This window comes from Pistacia vera, unplaced genomic scaffold (genome assembly GCF_008641045.1).
Source record: "Pistacia vera cultivar Batoury unplaced genomic scaffold, PisVer_v2 Contig935, whole genome shotgun sequence".
NCBI classification, from domain to species: Eukaryota; Viridiplantae; Streptophyta; class Magnoliopsida; order Sapindales; family Anacardiaceae; genus Pistacia; species Pistacia vera.
In genome coordinates this window covers 198,342-220,787 of record NW_022196818.1, presented here as the reverse complement: position 1 = coordinate 220,787, position 22,446 = coordinate 198,342, and the positions used below count along the sequence as shown (strand labels likewise).

Genomic DNA, 22,446 nt, shown 5'->3' with positions numbered 1-22,446 from the left:
AAAATTAAAAGTTCCATTTGCAACTCAAATTTATTTTTATAAATATTAATTTTTTTTTACCAACTTTACAAAATAAACCAATTTAGGGTTTAGGGTTTATAAATCTCTCTTATTTTAGATACCTCATAGAATAAAAAATTAAATATATGAAATTTTTTATTATTTTATACTTAAAAAAAATAAAAAAATTCATTACTTTATACTTTTAAAAAATAATATAAAAAATTCATTGATAAGATTCTAAATATTATTTGTAGTTTCCCGAATAAATTAAAAAAAAAAAAAAAATCTAACCTTACTTAATTACACAGTGGCAAAATCCTGCCCAATGTGATGGGCCCTCTCAAACAAAACCAAAAACCTTGCGACTCAGAGAGCGCAGTCCCCACAAGACAAGTAACGAACAACGACCCTTTGCTTCCTCCGTCCTCGTCTTTTGCTTTCTCTCTAATTTATCCTTTCCATTTCCAATCTCCTTTTTTTCTTCGTTTTCATTTCATGCATGTAACTCTCAACTAAATGACCTCTCTCAACTCTCTCTCTTTCTTCTACTTCTCCCCCCTCAAATCTCTCCCTAAATTCATCTCCCCCCGCCTCTCCTTCCCCACACGACGGCTTTCTCGCCGCCCCAAACGAACCCTCTTCAACCCCCTCTCCAACAACGACAAAAACACCAAACCTTTTATTAAGCCCTCTGCAGACTTCGAAAATATCAATTTAGTCCTCGACTTTCACCAGATTTCAGTCCTGTCCTCCTCTTCCAAATCCCGCCTTCAACACATCCTCTCCTCCGCGGAAGAGGCGTACCACGACCTCAGAACTATAATTACCCTCGACGACAATGGCAGGCTCTTCGTCTCCTGCCGCAAGTCCTCCCTTCAGCTTTTGGGTGGGCTCTTGCTCTCTGGGTTTGTCTTGGTGTTCTTTTTTCGGTTTTTGGTTAGATTAGGGTTAGGGGTTAGGGATAGGTTTGGGGTTAGTAAGCCACGTGTTGTGGTTAGAAGAGATAGGAGTCTTGGAGGGAAAGAGGTGGTGGTTGGGACTGAAGAAGATGTCAGAAGAGGTTTCAATAAGCCTTTGAAGAACCCATTGGCTCCGGGTCGGGTGGATGATTATGGAGTTTCGGGTCGGGTAAGGAAGGGTTTCCAGGTCAGGAAGGAGGAGAAGTTGCCCCAGTGGTGGCCGGCAATTGTGGCGGCAGAACAGACCTTGGTGGTGGACAAGGAGGAGTATCAGAGAGAGGCCAACAGATTGATTCGAGGTCAGTGTGAAATAATTTATTTATATGGTTTTTTTCTTTTTACATTTAGTTAAAGCTGGCATAAAATCCTACTTGTAATTATTGCTTATACTTTTCTTGCAGGTAAAAATCCCTATTTTTAAAATTTTCATTATTGTTGTGCTTATGGTTTTCTGCTTCAAATGCAACTCATGAACTTGATTTCCAGCTATCATCGACCATAGAACGAGTGGACAGGACATTATGGAGGATGAAATAATTCAAGTCAGTGCTTTTGTGACCTTTCTGGTGTTATATGATTTGGTGTTATTGACAATGAGTTTATAGAGTTATCCGGTCTTTGACTTTTGCATAGAAATCCAAATTGAGTTAATGTAGCAGAGGATAAGTCAAAATGATATCATTTATTAATGTAGGCAATGCATGATTGATGATCATATATTCTAATATGTGTATGGTTGTCCCTGCTTCATTCCATGCATCGGAATCTGTTTTTCATTTTACTTGTAATATTTGTTTAAAGTTTCATTCTTAAACCTTTAAGTAACATCTTTTTATTTCTTTCTTTGCTTGTATTTTCTTGAATCACCTTACGAACTAGGAATATGCCATATAAATTTTCTAATAGGACTTGAACTAAGTTTACAATTTCCCTCTTTAATTTAATAATTGTAATGTGCGGTAAATTTTTTTCCATTGCGTCAGCTGATCCTTCAATGTGCACTGGACTTCTTTTGCCTGTATGGATGAGCAGTTACGTCGACTATGCAGGACATCTGGAGTACGGGTCTCCATTGACACAATAAATACAAGAGATTCCTTATATCGCACATCTGTTGATTTCGTTCTAAATGTTTGTAGCCGGTGAGTGAATTTAGTTCACTTAATCATTATTTACTTGTACTGGTTTTCTCTAATCGATTTTAACTTGTTTGGGAACTTTGCAGGGAGCTTGGTGAACCTACCTCTGTTTATATTTATGGTGAAGATGCCCGACAATTCATCGCTGGTCTTGCCGATAACATTGGGCTTGAAAACACTCGAGCGGCAAGGATGGTGTCTGCAGCTGTTGCTGCACGGACACGTTCATGTTTTCTGCAGGCATGGGTAAGGTCTCCAACTCACTTAGATGTCCTACCTTTTTTAACAGAGACAATTTTTCTTTTTCTTCTTACTGGCACTTGCGAACAGAAAGTATAGTTTTTCCTCGAATTGGGGTGAAAACTGTTTATTTTTATGTTTAGAAAACAGATCTTAACTTCTGTACTTCAGGGAGGTCTTTAAATCTTCTAATGCTTTTTGGAACAATTTTTATGGTATAACCTATTCTATAGGGATTAACAGAAAAAGGGTAATCTAAGATTACCCAATCTAGCTCATTCAGTGATGGTGTAACTTGATGTGCTGTATTTTGGTATCACTCTCTGATCAAGATATTGGTGATTGATGTTTATTTGGTGTAACGGTCATGAAACAAGAAAAATAGCATTTTTTTTTTTTTTTTTTTTTTATAAAATAAATACAAGGAATGCTATGTATAAGACCTGTCTTTAACCATTGTTTCCTTTTATCTGTTACAGATCTTTGAATTTAGGATGCTAATTGTCACGTGTTTTTCCTCTGAAAAACACATAATCCTGTCATAGCTGTTACATCTAGCTAAAATTTCTATTTGTTGATTATTTTTATTTCTTTGCAGGAACTAGTTGTAATCATTTTGAATATTAATGTTCTAACTGGTATCCACTTTTACAGGCTTTGGAAATGCAGGGTAACCATTTTGAAGCTGTGTCGGAGTTGTCAAAGATATGTCGTGTTCTTTGTATTTTTCCTCCTAAAGAGTCCTCTGTATGTTCTTATCTTAGTCACAAATTTAAAGATTTTTTGAAAATATGCCCTTTTATATAAATAATACATTTGATATCGAACACAGGATTTTATTAAAAAAGGAATTTAAAGATGTAAAAAGATTTGAAGAAGCTGTCCACATGGGAATTAAGAAGGAAAAACCTGAAACGTACCTTAGTATCTACTGCAAAAACTAAAAAGACCTATCATCACGCTTGGTATCTAATTAAAAGGGATGAGGGGGAACAGGGCTGTCCAAAGTATGAGTTGCAAAATCTGTATTTAGGTATATTAGCCTGTCTAAATTATTGATGTAGCAAGCAACTCTAAATGAATGTCTACTTACCAATCTTCTGGCGGATGTATTCGTTTATTTATGCAGTTCAGTTATAACAAATTTTGTCTTTTATGTGACCTTGTGTGATTAATGATGGATATGCTTCTGCAGCCTGAGATGGAGATGGTGGCACGAGGCCTGGAAAAACTCTTGAAAGTGGAGCAGAGGGAATATTTAATGAATATGCTTGTTGGGGTTTGCAGTGAAGAGAGTCAGAGAACCGCAGCTGAAGCTCTGGGTTTGGTATGCCTTTATGTTATTTCTCTTACTGAATTTGGTTTCCAGAAATTTTTAATGAAGAGAAATATTCAACTTTTATTATATTTATGAAAAATTAACCAAAATTCCCTCTATAGAAAACCATTCAGCTTTATTGTCATAGAATATGTATGTTTCATTTTTCTTGATGTTTAGCTGCATATCTAGGGTGCCTCTTGTGCTGAAAATTAAAAGGGATCTATATTTTCTTCTTTGATAGGAAACTGTATAAAATTATATATAGTGAGAAAAGAATTTAAAAAGTTATCTATAAAATGTTGTTCTCTGACCATTCTACATATTTAGGTACTAAGAACACTCAAGTAATCTTACTTCAGCGCAGATAACTAATTAGAAGACTTAGTATCACTGAAAACCACCCCAAAATAATATTAAAAAAAAAAAAAAAAAAACACACCCCACGAAACCGATATAATAAAAGGATTGTGCTACTGTACTGTGAAGAATCATTGCCTTTGTAATAATCAAAAAGTGCTATTTTTCCTAATTCAAATGACCCATAAAATAGCCATCATTATGCAAACATTCTAGGTCTCTTCTTTCATTTGAAGGCAGAACAGGTTGCAACTTAAAAATGTTTTGTTGTAGTCAAATTCCATGGCGCTGTCACAAAACACTAGCAACCAGTTGCTCGATTGATCTTTACTTAACCACCTCACCTTGTGTAGCAAAACAGTAATCCTATCTATACAAAGTTGGGATCTCAAATGATGTGGCTGTTGAGGTGTCAGTATCACATTAATGGTAGTATTTTGTGGAGTGATGTTGTGTTTTTTACAATTAATGTGGTGTTGATAAATAAGTACTCTCATTAGTTGGGATACGTAGGATCACTCTTTACAAAATACTGGCTTGATTTAGCGGGCAATGGAACCATGTCGCTGTTTGTTTTTCCGTAGCATTTAATTTATCTTGTGTTTTGGCCTTAATAGGTGGAAGAAATAGGAGGATGCCAATTCTATGGTTGTGACCTTTTCGTCTGTGTTGTTTAGTCGACTTAAATCCTGTATATTTTGTTCCTTGTAGGTACTCTCTCCTGAAGGGTATGGGGAGCAGCATGAAAATTAAATTCTTAAGAATACAGTTTATTTTTGTATATTGCTTCTTTTTCTTTGCAATATCAAAGTTAATTTTGTACCTTGGACAGTTTAATAATCTCATTAATTGTTCCAAATACCAAATGTAATAGTAAAATCTTATTTCAGTTATGTTTGGGTTCATTTTTTTTCTGGTTTGATGATCTCTGTGGGATTTCATAATTCCTTAAGAATCAACTTTAAATTGATCCATTTCCTCTCCTACCAAAGTCCATTAATTTTGATGAGTGGTGATATTTATTTAAAACCAGCTAAATATCTTTCTAATACCATTTTAAATAAAACTTACAAATAAAATTAAGATTTATACATCCTATCTAATTATTTCAAAAATATGTTTGTGTGTCTTTTTTAAGAATTTTGTGTATCATTTTTTTTATTTAAATATTGAAAATGATTGAAAAAGACGAAAAATCAAAAGGCGCTCAACATGTTTGTCTTTAAAAAAGAGAAAAAGAAAGAATGAAAAATACGAAATTAATCATCTTCCCATTCCCAATCGGTAGAACCCAAAGTATCATTTACTTTGTTTATCTCTAAGAGTTTCTCAAATCAAATGTGTTAGTGGTTGCAATTTTGTATCAAAAATCGTGATTTGAAATGAGAATTTTGTTTTACGAGAGAGAATAAAAAATATATACAAAAGAAAGAGAATATGTAATTTTTTATATAAAAAATAGGGTCTATAACATTTTTTATCCCAACTGTTTTCTTTATTTTCAACTAAAATTAAAAAAAATATATATATAAACAAACGAAAATCCCATGTTGAAAAATGGAAAAGAAAAAGGGTAAATTTAAAAATGAATAAGTCCCTCTTTTTATTTTATTTTATAAATTTCTTATTTTAATCGGGCACATTGTTTTCTATTTATTTATTTAACACTTATTGTTCAAGCTGCTTTTAATGTCCGATTTATACATTAAAAATAAAATAAAATTTCTCTAGGTTAAGGTAAGAAAAATGAAATTTCTTTTCAACAATGACTAATACACCCATCAGTAAGATACCACTCTGAATAGTGAGAGCTTATGAGTCAAGCTGTCAAAGGACAGCCTCACGTATACAATTTCGAAAGGTAATGCAACGGTTTCCTTGGGCCAGACGAAGATTGTCTCATATATTTCGCACTACCATCTAGCAAAGGCATGTGCTAGGCATAAGGGTATTAAGACAAGCTATAATTAAATTGAAAAAAAGTACAAATTTGAGTACATTAGGGATAATGTATAGATATTTTAAAGAATTTTAGTGCTAAGAATAATTATTAAAAAAAGTATCTTCTAAAACATCAAATGTCGTAGTTAATAATTATTAAAATATCACTATAATAATGGTAAATTTTATTATTATTATCATTATTAATTAAAATTTAAATCTTGGACATTTCATTTTCATTGTTGTTATGCCCAAAAAACCAGGGCGGACGTGAGCTTAAATCAACAAAGACTAATCATAATTCAGGAAGATTTTTTGAATTCCAGATGCAGCCACGTCCCACAAGGACGAGAGGGGTAGGGTCATCGTCAGTGAGGCAAGCGAATGTCAGACTTAGGAATGGCTAGGAATTGTCCACCTATTGAAGCCCTACGCGATTTAAGGATATCTTTCATGCAAACAACCACTGGGAAACAGGTTAGAAATTGTACCACACTTGCCCGCACACAGAATCATGATTACCAACTTGAATCCTCCAACTATAAATAGAGAGCTCTCCTCTATTTTATGGGATTGGCTCATCCACCACTCAAAACATATATTCTCTCTCTCTCTCTCTCTCCCTACATTTAATTTCTCTATTGTAGTCCAGTTCGCCGAGTGCGACCTAATTGTAATCCCCTATTAATATAATCACAGTGGACGTAAGATTCGCCTTAGAGCATCCGAATCACTTTAAAAATTGCTACCCATTCAACATCTTTTTTTATACTTCCATACCACGTGTGATTTCTAAGTCTGCTTAGTACTTCACACGCGTGAGTAGTTGATGTCAAATCTAGCATCAACAGTTTGGCACTAGAAGGAGGGCCTGATTTAGTATCTACTCTTCATCAGAAACCTTTGATCGATTCTGTCCGCCAACAAATGGCTCGTGGTTTCGAAACTGAGCAAACTGATCTTGACAATGAGGAAATCCCCCAGGTACAGAATGACACTTCTCCTGAAGTGTCGCCAGTCTAGTAGAGTATCATGGCGGATATTCCTTTCAGCTCACAACTCAACCCGGCCGTGATGAATTACCTGGAGAGGTTCAACAATACTCTTCAAACGGTCAGCCAGAGGCTAGACCATTTGGACTGAGTCGTGCTGCCAAAGTCTAACGAGGCGGTGCCGCTGCAAAAAACATCTGCAAGGTCATGGAAAAGGGCAAAGTCTGTACCGCGTGCACAACAACGTGTAAAAGTAAGGGGAAACAAGTGGCGAGCAGTGGACCAAAGGGCTCCAACGGGCTAGTGAACACCGATCGTGCAGTAGGTAAAATACCCGTGGCATTGTAACTTGGTGACATGTCGCAACATGAGCTGTCCCACGCCACGTCATATGAGCACACAAGTAAAAGTGCGAGGCGGGGAGATTCCCAGCCTCATCAAAATAATGGTCCTGACTATTATTATCGGGGTAACCCCAATCATCCATGGGTCGATTTTGACCACCGCGGGGGTCGGGAAAACTCCCTTAGCCATTCGCTACCCTCACACGACTCTAGCCAGCGTGTGTTAGGGTACATTGGAGCCTCCGACTGAGCAGCGGAAGGGCCCGACCTTCGATCATTCCTCAATTGCAACCATGAGTCGAACCCACGCTGCGGAAAGTAACCCCCTGATAGCTTCGCTATCTCAGATAGAGGAGTTGCAGCGATAATTGGATCAGCTCAAGGCTCAGCGAAACGAACAGGGGAAGATCGCTGAGGCGTCTCCCTTTTCTCTAGCAGTACTAGCTGCTTCTCTCCCATCTAGATTCAGGATGCCCAACATGTGGGCATTCAACGGGAATTCTGATCCGCAGGACCACCTTTACGAGTTCAATAACCTTATGGAACTCCACCAAATCTCTGACTTGGCCAAATATCGCTACTTAGCAGTGATGCTAACCACCCATGCCAAGCGCTGGTTCAGGTAGCTCCCCATAGGATCAATAAGCTCATGGCAACAAATGAGCTCGTTATTCTTGAGGCACTTCCAGGCAAATAAGAAGTTCTCAATGCCATTGAGCTATCTGAGCAATATATGGCAAGAGAGGGATGAGTTCCTCCAGTCTTCTATAGACGGATTTCACCGGGAACTCTACAAAGTGCCTCACACTCTTGAATAGTCTGTTAGGACTCTTATTATTGTAGGGGTTCGCCCGTAGACTAACTTATGGAAAGAGCTATAATCTGAGGATGATGGTTCCCTCACTCGCTTCTACGACCTCACCAAACGGTATCTCCGAATAGAAAATTCTATGGTTGCTCTCAATCGCCACAACCCCGGTCCTTCAACCAGTGTTCCTGACTGGGGGGAGAACAGTAAAAGGGTTGATCACGGTTGGGCTAATGACGATCGGCGGAAAGGAAAGAAGCAACGATTTGAGCCCAAAAAATCTTATGCCATAGTTCCTCGTCGCGATTGTGACAAAAATTAATACACTCTTTTGAATGCCTCAGTATCAGCAATTCTAGATAAGTCAGAGGAGGCAAGCCTGCTCGAAGAACCAGAGCCCATGAAGAATCCTCCCTCAGCCAAGAATAGCAAAAAGTACTGTTGCTATCATCGGGACAATGGGCATTACACTGATGAGTGTCGGGCTCTCAAGCAAGCAATTGAAAACCTCATCAAACATGGGCACTTCAAGGAGTATGTTGACGGTCCGACTCCCGTTCGGGAAAAGGATTAAGAGGAATAAAGGAAGAAGCGTCGTGGTCACAAAGGGCTCTATTGTGTAGGGATCATTTTCGGGGGGCCACACCTCGCGGGAAACTCTAGAGGTGCTCAGGAAAGGTATGATCGGGAAGCTCGCCATGACCCCCTGAGTGTAATGAGCATGGCATCGCGACTTGTTAAGATCCATAAGGAAAAAGAAATTACCTTCTCTAAAAAAGACACAGTATGATTGCATCACCCCCATGACGATGCACTCGTCATCGTACCCAAAATAGGCCGGTGTGAAGTCCACATAATGTTGGTGGACAATAGAGGCACCGTGAATATCCTATTTCAGTAAGCCTTCGAAAGAAAGCAATTGGACGAGGCAAATCTGAAGCTTGCCTCCTTCCCCCTTTATGGTTTTACTGGGGATCATCTTATTCCTAAGGGAACGATTGCGCTCCCCGTCATGTTGGGTGAAACCAATGAAATGACCAAGATTTCTTGGTGGTAGATTGTCCGTCCGCCTTTAATGACATCCTGGGACGACCTCTACTACGAAATTTCAAGGCTGTCATCTCTATCTATCATCTAAAGATAAGTTTTCCACCCCGATAGGGATTAGGGAAATAGAAGGATCCTAACGTGAATCCCGTGACTGCTACATAAGGGTAGTCTAGATGGCGTGCAAGGGAAAGGGAAAACCAATAGGCATCCCCGAGCAGGCCATGGCAATCAGTAGAATCGAGCCACGACCCGAACAAGCAGAGGATAACATGGATCCTCACATCCAGGAGTGCCCTCACAGCGGGCCAGTTGAGGACCTATTTGAGGTATCAGTCAATGAAAACAAGTCGACCAGAGTATTAAGAATCGGGAGTAATCTCAACCCCCAGCTCACCGAAAGCCTAACGAGCTTCCTCAGAGAGAATGTCGATATTTTTACATGGACTCACGTCAATATGGTCGGGATAAGCCCAAACGTAATATGTCATGCTCTAAACATTGACAGTGTAATCAAGCTGGTTTGCCGGAAGAGAATAGCAATGGATCTTGAACGTTATGCTGCCTTGAAAAGTGAGGTAGATAAGCTCCTCTTGAATGGGTCTATTCGAGAGGTGCTTTACCCAAGCTGGGTTGCCAATCCAATCTTGGTAAAAAAGCCCAACAAAAAATGGCGAACCTGCTTTGACTTCACCGACCTCAACAAAGCCTGTCAGAAGGATAGCTTTCCCTTGCCAAGGATCGACCAGCTCGTTGATGCTACCTTTGGGCACGAGCTGTTGAGCTTTATAGATGCCGGGGTACAATCATATCTTGATGTACGTGCCAGACGAAAAAAATACCTCGATTGTTACAGATCGGGGACTGTATTGTTACAAGGTCATGCCCTTCGGCTTAAAGAACGTTGGGGCAACTTATCAACGGTTGGTCAATCGTATGTTTTCTGAACAGATCGACAGAACGGATGGAAGTCTATGTTGATGACATGCTAGTTAAGTCGTATGTCGCTTTAGATAACATAGCGCATCTCATTGAAATGTTCAACATGCTCCGGAAGTACAAGATGAAGCTCAACCCTCTCAAATGCTCATTCGGGGTATCCTTAGGAAAGTTCCCGAGGAACATGGTTAATCAGCAGGGAATCAAAATTAACCCTAAAAAGATCCAAGCTCTCCTTGATATGAAAAGCCCCACCAGTAAAAAGCAGGTTCAGAGCCTGAATGGCAGGATAATGGCTCTAAGTCGCTTCATATCGAGAGCAACAGATCGTTGCTTGTCATTTTTTAATGTACTTAGGGCCAACAAGAAATTCGAATGGACTCCAGAGTGCGAACAGAGCTTTCAAAGTATAAAAGAACACATCAGAAGACCACTCCTCCTGTCCAAGCCTCTTCCCAAGGAAATTCTACTCTTATACCTGTCCATCTCCTAGCATGTGGTCAGTGCAGCTCTCATTCAGGAAGAAGATAGAGTTCAATGGCCAGTGTATTATGCAAGCAAGCGACTGTTGGACGCTGAGATGCGGTATCCAGAAATGGAGCGATTAGCTTATGCCCTGCTGATCACCTCCAGAAAGTTACAACCCTACTTCCATGCCCACACAATCCATGTTTTGACCAACTACCTGCTCAGGTAAGTTCTTCAGAAGTCGGAGGCTTCGGGTAAGTTACTTAAATGGGAAATGGAACTGAGTCAATTCGATCTACAGTACAGACCGAAAGCAACCATCAAAGGGCAGGTTGTTGTCAATTTCATTTCGAAACTCTAGTACCAACCCGATCGAAGACTTGAGCAATCGACCACTGAGGTCGTCCAAGAGACCGTTCGGAACCTATCGACTTGGAGCCTCTATGTCAACGGTTCCTCAAACAGGAAAAGGGCCAAAGCAGTCTTCTCCTCCTTAGTCTTGAAAGGACACACATTCATGGAATCCTCCGGTTCGGGTTCCAGGCTACCAACAATGAGGCCGAATATGAAGCACTATTTGCTAGTCTGCGACTAGTGAGAGAAATGGGATCCGATGAGATCAGCATTCACAGCGACTCCCAGCTAATTGTAAACCAGATCTTGGGAGAATACCAAGCCAAGAAAGAAAACATGATCAACTACCTGAAGAAAGCAAAGGCCGCACTCAAGCCTTTCAAGCACTTCACAATCACACAAATCCCAAGAGATAGTAACTCTGTCACGGATGCATTGGCAAAGATAACCTCATCGCTAGACTCAGGTGTGCAGGACAATATTCCAGTTCGGTACATAGAGATTCCTAGCATCAGCTCACTTGAACAAACAGTAGCCACAACATAATCAGTCTCCTGGATGACCCCAATCATTCAATATCTCTGAGAAGGGACTCTGCCCAGCGACAAGACTGAGGCAAAAATCCTGTGTACAAGAGCTGCTCGTTACATACTCGTCGGGGACCAGTTGTACAAGATAGGATTTAGTGCCCCTCTTCTCCGATGTGTGACCAACAAGGAAGCATATTATGTTATGAGAGAGATACATGAAGGGATCTGTGATAATCACACTGTCACTCGATCCCTCGCCAATAAGATTGTTCGCCAAGGATACTATTGGCCCTTGTTTCAAGAAGACACTTTTAACTTTGTAAAAAAGTGCGACAAGTGCCAGAGGTTCGCGAACATCCCTCGAGCTCCTTCCCACCAGTTGACCACAATGACTAGCCCCTGACCATTCTTTATGTCGGGAATTGACCTTATTGGGCATATGCTCACTAGGAAGGGGGGCGTCAAGTATGCCGTGGTTGCGGTAGATTACTTCACAAAATGGGCCGAAGCCGAGCCCTTGGCCACAATCACTATTAAAAAGCTTAAAGACTTCATTTTTAAGAATATAGTGTGCTGCTACGGGATTCCTCATACCCTCATCTCTAATAACGGAAAACATTTTGACAACAAGGAATTCAAGCAGTTTTGCGAAGAGTTGGGGATCCATAAAAAGTTTGCCTCAGTCGCAAGACCGCAAGCTGATAAGTTGCATAATTTGAGTGTTTTTAGGGTTGTTTTGATGTTAGTTTAGTTAACTTCTCATTTGTTTCCTTTGTTTTGATGTTTGTTTTTGTTAAGTTTGAGATATGAATGGTTTACCTATTGATTTGGATAACTTTTGTGTTTTTTTTAGGCTTTGATTGAGTAGATTGGAGTATTGGAATGAAATTGGGACTTAAAGCTTGAAGAAGTTGAGATTACCCTTTAGTCTTGAAGGCCACGGCCATGCCTTGGTAGTTCACCATGGCCATGGTGATGGAACAAAGAGAAAACAAAGAGACCAATAAGAACCACGGCCTAGGCTGTGGTGACTTAAATTTGGCCACGGCCAGGGTTCTGGCGGAAACTATTAGCTCGTTTTTATCAGTTTTTCTTTCCTTTTTCACTTAGGACTCTTTTGGGTATTTAAGTATAATTGAGATCAGTTGTCAAGGGACGAATTTTGCATATTTTTTAGAGGAGAAGACGTATTCTTGAGGCTTGAAGACTGAAGATCAGATTTAAGAGTTTGATTTTTATTTCTTTTCAAATCTGAATATGTTTTCCTTCTTCTCTATTTATTTCTTTGTTCTTAGGATGGAGTAAATCTCTTTTGTTAGGGGAGGATGAAACCCTAATTATGTTTTGAACAACTTTTATTCTTAATACCAGATTTATGTTTATGAATTTGTGCAAGAGTTTAGGTTTAATGCTTTATGAATGTTGGATTGATTCAATTACCTTGATGATGTTTTGAATAGAGAAGTTAGGGTTTATTGCTTAATTTATATTCATAATTGTTCTATGGGAATAACATTGCACAACATATTAAAACTAGAAGTAATCGAATAGAGATTCTAGGATTAATTTGTGGTCCATCTAATTCATAACCGAATAGGGCGAATTAGTCGTAAGGGATTGATGAATTTATGCTTCTTAATTTCAGAGTAACCGAATAGGGATCTGTATTAAGTTGAATATTATGCCTGAATAAGGATAATTGGCCTTAGAAGAATCCTACCAATTCATAGCACAAACGGGTATTAAGAGTGGTTGTCAAGCATAATTAGGGGGAAATCTGTACCCTAACTTCATTAATATTGCAAAGTTCATCACATTATTTATTTGTTTAATTTAGTTATTTTTAATCCGTTACTTTTACACTCTAAGATTTCGTTTTCTCAAATAACGTGTAAGTAGTTTTAAGTAATTACAAATATTCGCTTTGATCTCTGTGGGACGATACTCAAACTCATCACTTTATTACTTGAACACGACTAGTGCACTTGCTAAGGTTGATTTAGTCGCATCACAAGCCAATAGTCAAGTTGAAGCTGTCAATAAAACCATCAAGCACACTTTGAAGGCCAAGCTTGGCGCTGCCAAAGGTAATTGGGCCGATGACCTCCCTGAAGTTCTATGGGCGTATAGAATGACTCCGAGAACCTCCACTTCGGAAACGCCCTTCTTGCTAGCATATGACTATGAGGCAATGATTCTGGTGGAAGTAGGGACCGGTTCACTTCGGAGAGACTTGTTCAACGAAATGAACAACAAAACGCTTCTATGCGCAAGCCTGGATCTAGCGAAGAACATCGCGACAAGGCTCAGTTGAGAATAGCGTCTTACCAGCAGTGTGCGAAAATGTTCTTCGACTCCAAGGTCAAAAGAAGAGACTTCCAAGTCGGCGACCTAGTTCTGAAATAAGTCCTTTTCGGTACAAGGGAACCAAGCGCAAGGGTATTAGGACCCAACTGGGAAGGTCCATACCGCATCACCAAAGTGATACGACTAGAAACATATCACCTCAAGAGGCTTAATGGTTTCGAAGTACCGCGAGCTTGGAATGCTAAACATTTTTGCCTTATTATCAGTAATTCTGGGCTCGCTCTTAGTTTTCCATCTCCTTTACTTGTAAAGCTTTCCTTGTAACCTTTATGAATAAGATCGTTCTTCTCCACCTTAAATAAATGTCTTACGTGATCTTGTTCATTATAATATTTTTACAAGTTTCATGATGAGACGTGATGTTAGTTTTGTAAAGTATTCGAAATTGTAAATGTCTAAAAATGCTCTTTTCATATACGTAATTTACAAAAGTATAGTGTGCAGCCAAGAAGAAAGAGTAAGAAGAAAAAGCAGAAAAGGTGATCACTAGCCTCTACCTCCAGGCTTTGCGAGCACGACCTCTTCATCCTTCAGTTGGTCGCTGGCTGTCAGGTCAATCGTTAGATCCTCAATGACATATTCCTTCGGCTGATCATCATTCTCCAGAGGAGGCTATTGTTCCTCCTCCTCCCTGGCCTCATCATCAACTCGGGCCATGGAAGCAAGGATGTCTTGATATTCAGGTGGGAGGTCGGAGAGATCCATTCCTGGGTTCCTTGGTCGCAAGTTATAAATAACCTGAATTGCCCAATCAGCAGCCTTCCTTTCAAGTTTAAGGCTCTGTCGCTTCATCTGCTCAGTTAATGAAGTGACTCGTCTTCGGGAAAGCTCGAGGTCCATTTCCAGTGCTCTCTTCTACTTCTTAGAGTTCTCCCACAACCGAGCTCTCTCTTTCTCTGCCTTCGCAAGACGCTCCGAGTTTGCCTTCAACTCCTTCTCTTTCTCACCATTCTCTTTGGTGAGTCTGGCTACTGTCCTCTAGAGCTCTTTGTTCTCCTCGCCTCTCTTTTCGAGCTCAGCCTTTTGGAAATCCACAGCGTGAAGGGCAAAGTTTTTCTCCACCAGGTATTGATTCGCCTGGATGTTGAACAACTTCGCCTCTGCATCCCAAGCTTCGAGGTCTTTCTTCAGTTTGACATTCTCTTCTTTCAGGTCGTGGATCCCTTCAGCATAGTCTAGATTGACCTTCTGTTGGGCCATGTATAAGGCAAGCAGGGTCTGCATAAGAAATGAAGCAAGAGTTAACCCCCATTTTTTCGAAAATTATTAAGGCTAGAAAATCAACTAACGTTGAAGTCCTCGATGAGGACGAGCTGCCCTACCTGGCTTTGCAGCTAAAGTGCAGTGGTCATCGAGTCCGTGGGCCGGGAAGCCATGAACTCTTCGAAGGTCGAAGCCGATTGTTACTCCAGCAGGGTATACAACACCGGCTGCAAGTGCTCTAGGAGTTGCCCCATGGAATCCAACACTAGCGTGTTTTTCCCTATAGGAACTAGCAACTCATCAACCCGCTGTTTGCTCGCTCTCTTGCGAGTAACCACAGTCTCCCCCTCTCTTCTACTCTAGCTGTCGGGGATTGTTGAAGCACCCGGTGGGCGCCTCAAGCAGAAAGCCTGGTAAGGCGGCTGCACCCCTACACCCTCTGACTCGAACTCCGATTCTTTAGCCTACAACTGTTTTCTTTTCTTAGTCTTTTGCCCCATGGTTTTTTGCTTGGGGGTGCAAGTAGCCATGGACCGAGGAGTTTCCTCATGTCGCTCTGAGGGTGTTCGCCTTTCAGCACCAATTTGTATCCCTCCTGTGGGGATATCACCAGGGACCACCTCAACTGGCTCAGTCAGAGCGACCTAGGGAAATAGGAACTTTCTCGGAACCTTGGGCAACATGATCGTTGCGCACCATAGAAGTATGTTAGTGAAACAGGTCACCGCAGGTAACCAAAAAGCGTTCTAAGTATGGGGATACTCATGGTCTGACTCCAAGGACGCTTCCAGATAAAAAAGGTCGTACTTTCTCAAGTTGGCAGTAGTCACGAGCAGTCTCGCGTCACGACAATAGTCTGGAAGATGACCAGACGCAAAGATTCGGTTATAATCCATCAGAGTTTCCAACTTGGTCATCTTATTTCCTGCAAAGAGACAAAAAGGTTCGTTAGATACAAAAACTAGAGGAGGAACAGTTTGCAAATGGAAAGAAAAAACCTACTTGGCTCCCTAAACTGGCAGACACCATCATATTCAAAAAAGAAAAATTTGGTTTCATAAGCCCCGATGTTACTGGGGTAACCAAATACTCCTCCTTCGATCGTAGATCGCTTCGAGAGGTAGAAAGAATCTTTATCATGCTCTTCTTCAGATAGTAAGAGCATGCGAGTTCCAGTGCTGTCAGCTTGCCAAGGCTGTTTTCGTCGCATGCAATATACATAGCAATGGCTATCATATATGCATTAGACATTAATTGCATTGGTGCGACCTCGAAGGGTTAAGGATTGACCTAACGAAGGGATGAAAAGGTATTAGCGCCCTACACTTAAAGATCGTCTCCGAGATCGCGGCCTTTCCCTTTGGGGGGTTCCGAGTCGTACGAGTTTTGTGAGTTTTGTGCTGATAGACATTCACGCTAAGCGTGTACTGGTCCACTGCCTTTTGTATCTCCTCTCGGGTGATCACTGACAATGTCTTTGGCACGGGACCCGTTGGGGCGACTAGCGCCTACGATCTCGTGCCCTCGGCTGCCCTGGTTACTGAGACGTCCATTGCTCTTAAGGTCTAAAAAAGGGGCGACAAAAAAATAAATTAAAATATATATATATATATATATATATAAAGAAAAAGAAAAAGAAAAGCTTAGTCTTCGTATAGTGTTCTGTACGATGACGTAAAAGAGCAAAGGAAACCCTAATGCATCCTCTTAAAACCCTAAAAAACCATTGAGGGTGAACCCCCAAGGATCTGTGCCCTAAGTTCTCGTCTTTTAGAAAAAATGAACCCCTCTCCTCACCATTGTCCAGGAACACGCACCGCAAGAGCTTACCGGATAGCCCATACCTACCATTACTGCAAAAGTCGAGCAACTAAGCTGAATAATAAAAGAAAGCGATGAAGAAACCCTTCTTACCTCTTGACGGCGAGGGAAGAGCTTTTTGTTGTAACGGACGGTGCACATCAATGGAAAAAGACGGATTGACTTTGCGAGAGCTTCATTTTTCTTTTTGAGAATGTGAGTTTTGTGGCAAAAGTCTGAAGCAAATCCAGGGTTTTATAGGAGGAAGCGACGATTGGTTTCCTGAGCAAGCAACATTTGGGCGGGATACGTTTCTCGCCATTGATTACGACCATATGTCGCTAATCCGCGAGAAATGTAACCCCCATGCTTCGTAAGTGCCAATCGACGTTTCCCTCCATTGGAGCAACCAAACGACGGCACGGTTACCTTCCTCCATATTAAGTGCGCCTCCATCTGCATTTAATGCCTTGAAGGAGAATGTCGCTTCAGCATGGCTTGCATTAAATGCGCATGGCTGGCACTTATTGTGTAATGGACAAGCCTGTCAGAATAAAGGTTATTTTATTGGTTAGGTGAACCATTATGCGCAACGGATAACATCTGAATAGGTCGTTCGAATAAACACTCTTCGTCATGCATCGACTTCAAAACGACGTGATTCCTTGCCTTTGGTAAAAGATGTGCTGAGTCTTTTTAGGTCACGAGTTATGATCGAGACTCGGGGCATGTTGATATGGCATTGATTGGGATCTGACTCAAGTCGTTGAACCTATCAGAAAAAACCACATCAGGTTGCTAGTGTAGTTCTCAAGGATCCATACAGCTCGATCGACTCGATCAAGCGTTATCTAGGACATACTGACTCGCGTCATAATCGTGAAGTTCTCAAGGTTCAATCCGTAACCTTAAAATTGGAGGGCTTATATATGCCCAAAAAACCAGGGCTGACTGGCTTAAATCAGCAAAGACCAATCAGTGCGCCTCCATTTGCATTTATGCCGAAGGAGAATGTCGCTTCAGCATGGCTGATTAAATGCGCATGGCTGGCACTTATTGGTAATGGACAAGCCTGTAGAATAAAGGTTATTTTAGGTTAGGTGGGCCATTATGCGCAACAGATAACATCTGAATAGGTCGTTCGAATAAACACTCTTCGTCATGCATCGACTTCAAAACGACGTGATTCCTGCCTTTGTAAAAGATGTGCTGAGTCTTTTTAGGTCACGAGTTATGATCGAGACTCGGGGCATGTTGATATGGCATTGATTGGGATCTGACTCAAGTCGTTGAACCTATCAGAAAAAACCACATCAGATTGCTAGTGTATTCTCAAGGATCCATATAGCTCGATCGACTCGATCAAGCGTTATCTAGGACATACTGATCGGTCATAGTCGTGAAGTTCTCAAGGTTCAATCCTTAAACCTTAAAAATTGGAGGGCTTCTATTATGCCAAAAAACCAGGGCTGAGTGAGCTTAAATCAGCAAAGACCAATCAGTGCGCCTCCATCTGCATTTAATGCCTTGAAGGAGAATGTCGCTTCGCATGGCTTGCATTAATAGCGTATGGTGGCACTTATTGCGTAATGAGCAAGCTAGAAAAAGGTTATTTTATTGGTTAGGTGAACCATTATGCGCAACGATAACATCTGAATAGGTCGTTCAAATAAACACTCTTCGTCATGCATCACTTCAAAAGACGTGATTCCTTGCCTTTGTGTAAAAGATGTGCTGAGTTTTTTTAGGTCACGAGTTATGATCGAGACTCGGGGAGTTGATATGGCATTGATGGGATCTGACTCAAGTCGTTGAACCTATCAGAAAAACCACATCAGGTTGCTAGTAGTTCTCAAGGATCCATACGCTCGTCGACGTCGATCAAGCGTTATCTAGGACACTGACTCGCGTATAATAGTGAAGTTCTCAAGGTTCAATACTTAAACCTTAAAAACTGGAGGGCTTCTATTATGCCAAAAAACCAGGTTGACGTGAGCTAAATCAGCAAAGACCAATCAGAATTCAAGAAGGTTTTCTGAATTCTGGATGCAGTCAGTCCCGCAGGACGAGAGGGGTAAGGCCATCGTCAGGAGGCAGTCGAACATAGACTTATGAGTGGTAGGAATGTCACACTGTGAAGGCCTTACGCGATTTAAAGATATTTCTATGCAAACAACCAAGGGAAGCAGGTTAGGAATTGTACCATACCTACTCGCAGCAGAATCATGATTACCAGTTGAATCCTCCAACTATAAATAGAGGGCTCTCCTTATTTTACGAGATTGGCTTATCCACTGCTCAAAGCAATATTCTCCTCTCTCTCCCTAAATTTATTTTCTCTATTGTAGTCTAGCTCGCCGAGTGCAACCTGATTGTAATCCCATTAATATAATCACAGTGGACGTAGGATTCGCCTTAGAGCATTCGAACCACTTTAAAAATTGCTACCCATTCAACATCTCTTTTATACTTCCACCACGTATGATTTAAGTCCCTTAGCACTTTATACGCATGAGTTGGTGTCAAAATCCAGCATCAACAATTGTTAAACAAATATCTGCGTGTACAATTCTCATGAAATGCCCATTATGTTATTATCTCAACTTTCAAGACGATTTTTCCAACTCTATACCTACTTTTGTTGTCTCACCAGTCTTATTCTTATGTGAAGATTTGGCCACCATTAGTTTATTTTTTATATTCATCACTATATATCCAGAGGCTTTAACAGTCTCTAAACTCTGTGCCATAAACAAACTTAAGGCATACAAAGAGATACCGATAGCATCGCATTAGATGTTTATTCACATTTGCCACCAAATGCACATAAAGAGTATAATGTTGGAAGCTCACAGGATCATGATAGGAAGCTCATTATCACTTCAATAAAGGGGAAGCATCACCATTATTATCAGAAGTCTGTAAGTAGTTATTTGTTACATGCATAGAAATAGATTTCAAAGCCATTAATTCTCTATTTCTATCTCTTCTCTCTAAGTTATGGGTAACTTGTTACAGTACTGATGGGATCAGTTAGTCAAAACTACCACCTACTTTTGTACCAAGCAGCAGAAAGAGGTGATTGGAAAAGTGCTAGAAATTTGGTTGGGCTGAACACAAAATTATGACATCACGGATCACAACTCAAGGATTGACAGTACTAATGGCGCTGCAAGAGCATGTCAATGGAAAGTCATCCATAAGTTGGTGGAATTAGCGCTTGCCGTGCAAGATATCAATGGATGCACAGCTCTCCACTATGTTGCCTTAGGTGGAAGCTAAAGACTGCCAATGCATTGGTGAGAAAAAACTCTTCGTTACAACAAATAACCAACAATGAAGGAAAAACTCCACTACTAATTTGTCTCCTGCGTCCACATAAGAGGTGGTGTGGTACTTTCTTTGGCAACTAGAGATGTGCATCCTAGCTATCCCTATGCTAACTGTGTGCAGGTTTTAATGGAAGTATTTAGGGTGGTTTGGTTCAATTAAATCAACCCTAGAAATTAGGAAAAAAAGAAGCGCTTATGCAAGATGGTCTGACAATTCCTATTTTGCTGATGTGCCATAATACATAAGAGAACATTTATGCACAGGGGTACTGCATCATTTGTGCCACCTTCAATATATCATTGCTACATATTTTAATTAATAAACTACTAACCACATTTATTATAAAGATCCAGGAACGTAAATATTCAATATGACACAATCATTGGTTAGTTTTATGAATAATGTGATATTCTATATATTCTGGATTTTTCAATACGTATGAGCTTATCACATCAACATAATGAAGTAGTGAATCTGTCTCGCTTAAACATTCATAGAAGATTAAGACATTTTCAATTGTATGATAACATTAATACCTTAGTGTTTTGACTACAACAGATATAACCATATATTTACTCCGTCGGTACCCTAGCTTAGCATTTGCTGCATGGAATGGATCTCATCTTTGGTTTGGTTGTCGCAGAAACCTTCTTTCTTCCTCAGTGGAAGCGAGATTACACTCTGGGAAAGATTGATCTATAAATGTTAGTTTTCTTATCACCACTTTGTGCCCTTTGGTTTTACCCCGTATAGATATACTTAAATCATGATTTTTCCTTTTTGTATTTACAGTTGTTAGTGTGGACATCAGATATCCACCACATTCACCGACGCTCGATGTAGAGAATTCCCTTGGAAACACAAGAGACCTTGCAGAAATGGCTACCTCAGTACAATCAGAAAGCTTGATAGCTCAAGGCTTGTAATCTACATTCCAGTACATTCTTGTTAAGAACTTAATATTTATTATGTCCTGTGACAAGCTGCTTTGCTGCATTGTTATTTGTTTTTTTCCTTCAAGGATCATGTAAAGAATATGTATGCTGTATTTGGGGACGGACCCACCCCACTTATATATGAGTAGGGCTGGTGACCTCTATTTAGAAAAAAAAAAATTATTTAATCTGATTTGATTTTTATTATATTTTTAGATTTGATACTATTCATTTAATTTAAATTGCTTCCATAATGTAATTTGTGAGTTCGTCTCTTAACTATATTTATTCTATATTTCATCGACACAAGAAACTATATCTCTAATTATCTTTTGTTCCATTTCAGTGCTTCATTCTCTCAAACTATTACTTGGGAAAGCCATTGAAAGCTTAGTAAGTAACCATACATGATAATTAACAGTAAAACGTAAGTACAACCGCAATAGCTTTGACATTTTTATTGATTTTCACTTGCAGTACCCCAAGTAAAACGGGTTCGAGATGACAAGTTGCAACACATATGTGCTATTGAACTCGTAAATCATGTTTGCAAACAGCTAAATGTCAACATGAACTTATTCGTTAAAATGTCATGTACTCCGCCACAATATATCAGGGATTGTTGAAATCGTGAGCACCTGTCTTCAAAATTTTCCAGATCTGATTTTCGAGACAGTAGCAAATAAACGGAACATCTTGCATGTTGCAATTGAATGCCGGCAAGATAGATATTCAATCTAATAAACGAGTGCCTTTGATAGCACATTATTGGTTAATGCCTCAGATGGAACACAAAACAACATCTTACACCTGACAGCAAAATTGGCACCTTCTTCTCAACTTTTATCAATTTCTGGTACTGCTCTACAAATGCAAAGAGAGTTGCAATGGTTAAGGTCATGATCCAATAACTTTATTTAAGTATATGTAATTGTAAACATGATTATTGTTTGCATATATGATTATTTTTACTCTTTTTACGCGGTTGAAGAACTTATTTAGGAACTCACAACCTCGACTTGATACGGTGAGAATGTGTCAATAATATAGTAACATATGTCATCGCCACATATTTGCCTTTTTTTTTTTTTTTTTTTTTGTTTTTTCATTCTTCATTACCATGATTGATAGATAGTTACCTATTATCATTAATTAAGAAACATTACTATAAGAGGTGGTTTTGAAAATCAATAAATCTATCCTTACAAAGAAGTCTACAAATAAGCTTACAAAGTGAAGGAAAAAACAAAGAAAAAACGGAAAAAGAGAAAGAGAGAGAGAGAGAAATGATGAAGATGAAGGGTGGAGGTTAACTTTGTATGCCTCCTTTGTAGACTTCTTTGTAAGACTAGCAATGCTGTTTGAA

The 22,446-nt window shown here is 39.8% G+C and overlaps 1 protein-coding gene across 1 annotated transcript; it reads left to right on the top strand.

The window, feature by feature from the left end:
- Positions 1-350: 350 nt before the first annotated feature.
- Positions 351-4,912, top strand: LOC116120459. The gene is made up of 7 exons (XM_031406406.1): positions 351-1,261; positions 1,449-1,504; positions 1,995-2,104; positions 2,188-2,347; positions 2,996-3,088; positions 3,537-3,668; positions 4,731-4,912. Exons 1-7 carry the CDS (start codon positions 520-522, stop codon positions 4,770-4,772), a joined length of 1,335 nt encoding a protein of 444 aa, XP_031262266.1. The 5' UTR covers positions 351-519; the 3' UTR covers positions 4,773-4,912.
- Positions 4,913-22,446: the final 17,534 nt, after the last annotated feature.

Coding starts and splice junctions, on each gene's coding strand:
- LOC116120459 (XM_031406406.1), top strand. CDS start 520: ATGACCTCTCTCAACTCTCTCTCTTTCTTCTACTTCTCCCCCCTCAAA. Junction 1,262..1,448: donor GGCCAACAGATTGATTCGAG/GTCAGTGTGAAA, acceptor CTTGATTTCCAG/CTATCATCGACCATAGAACG. Junction 1,505..1,994: donor TGGAGGATGAAATAATTCAA/GTCAGTGCTTTT, acceptor ATGGATGAGCAG/TTACGTCGACTATGCAGGAC.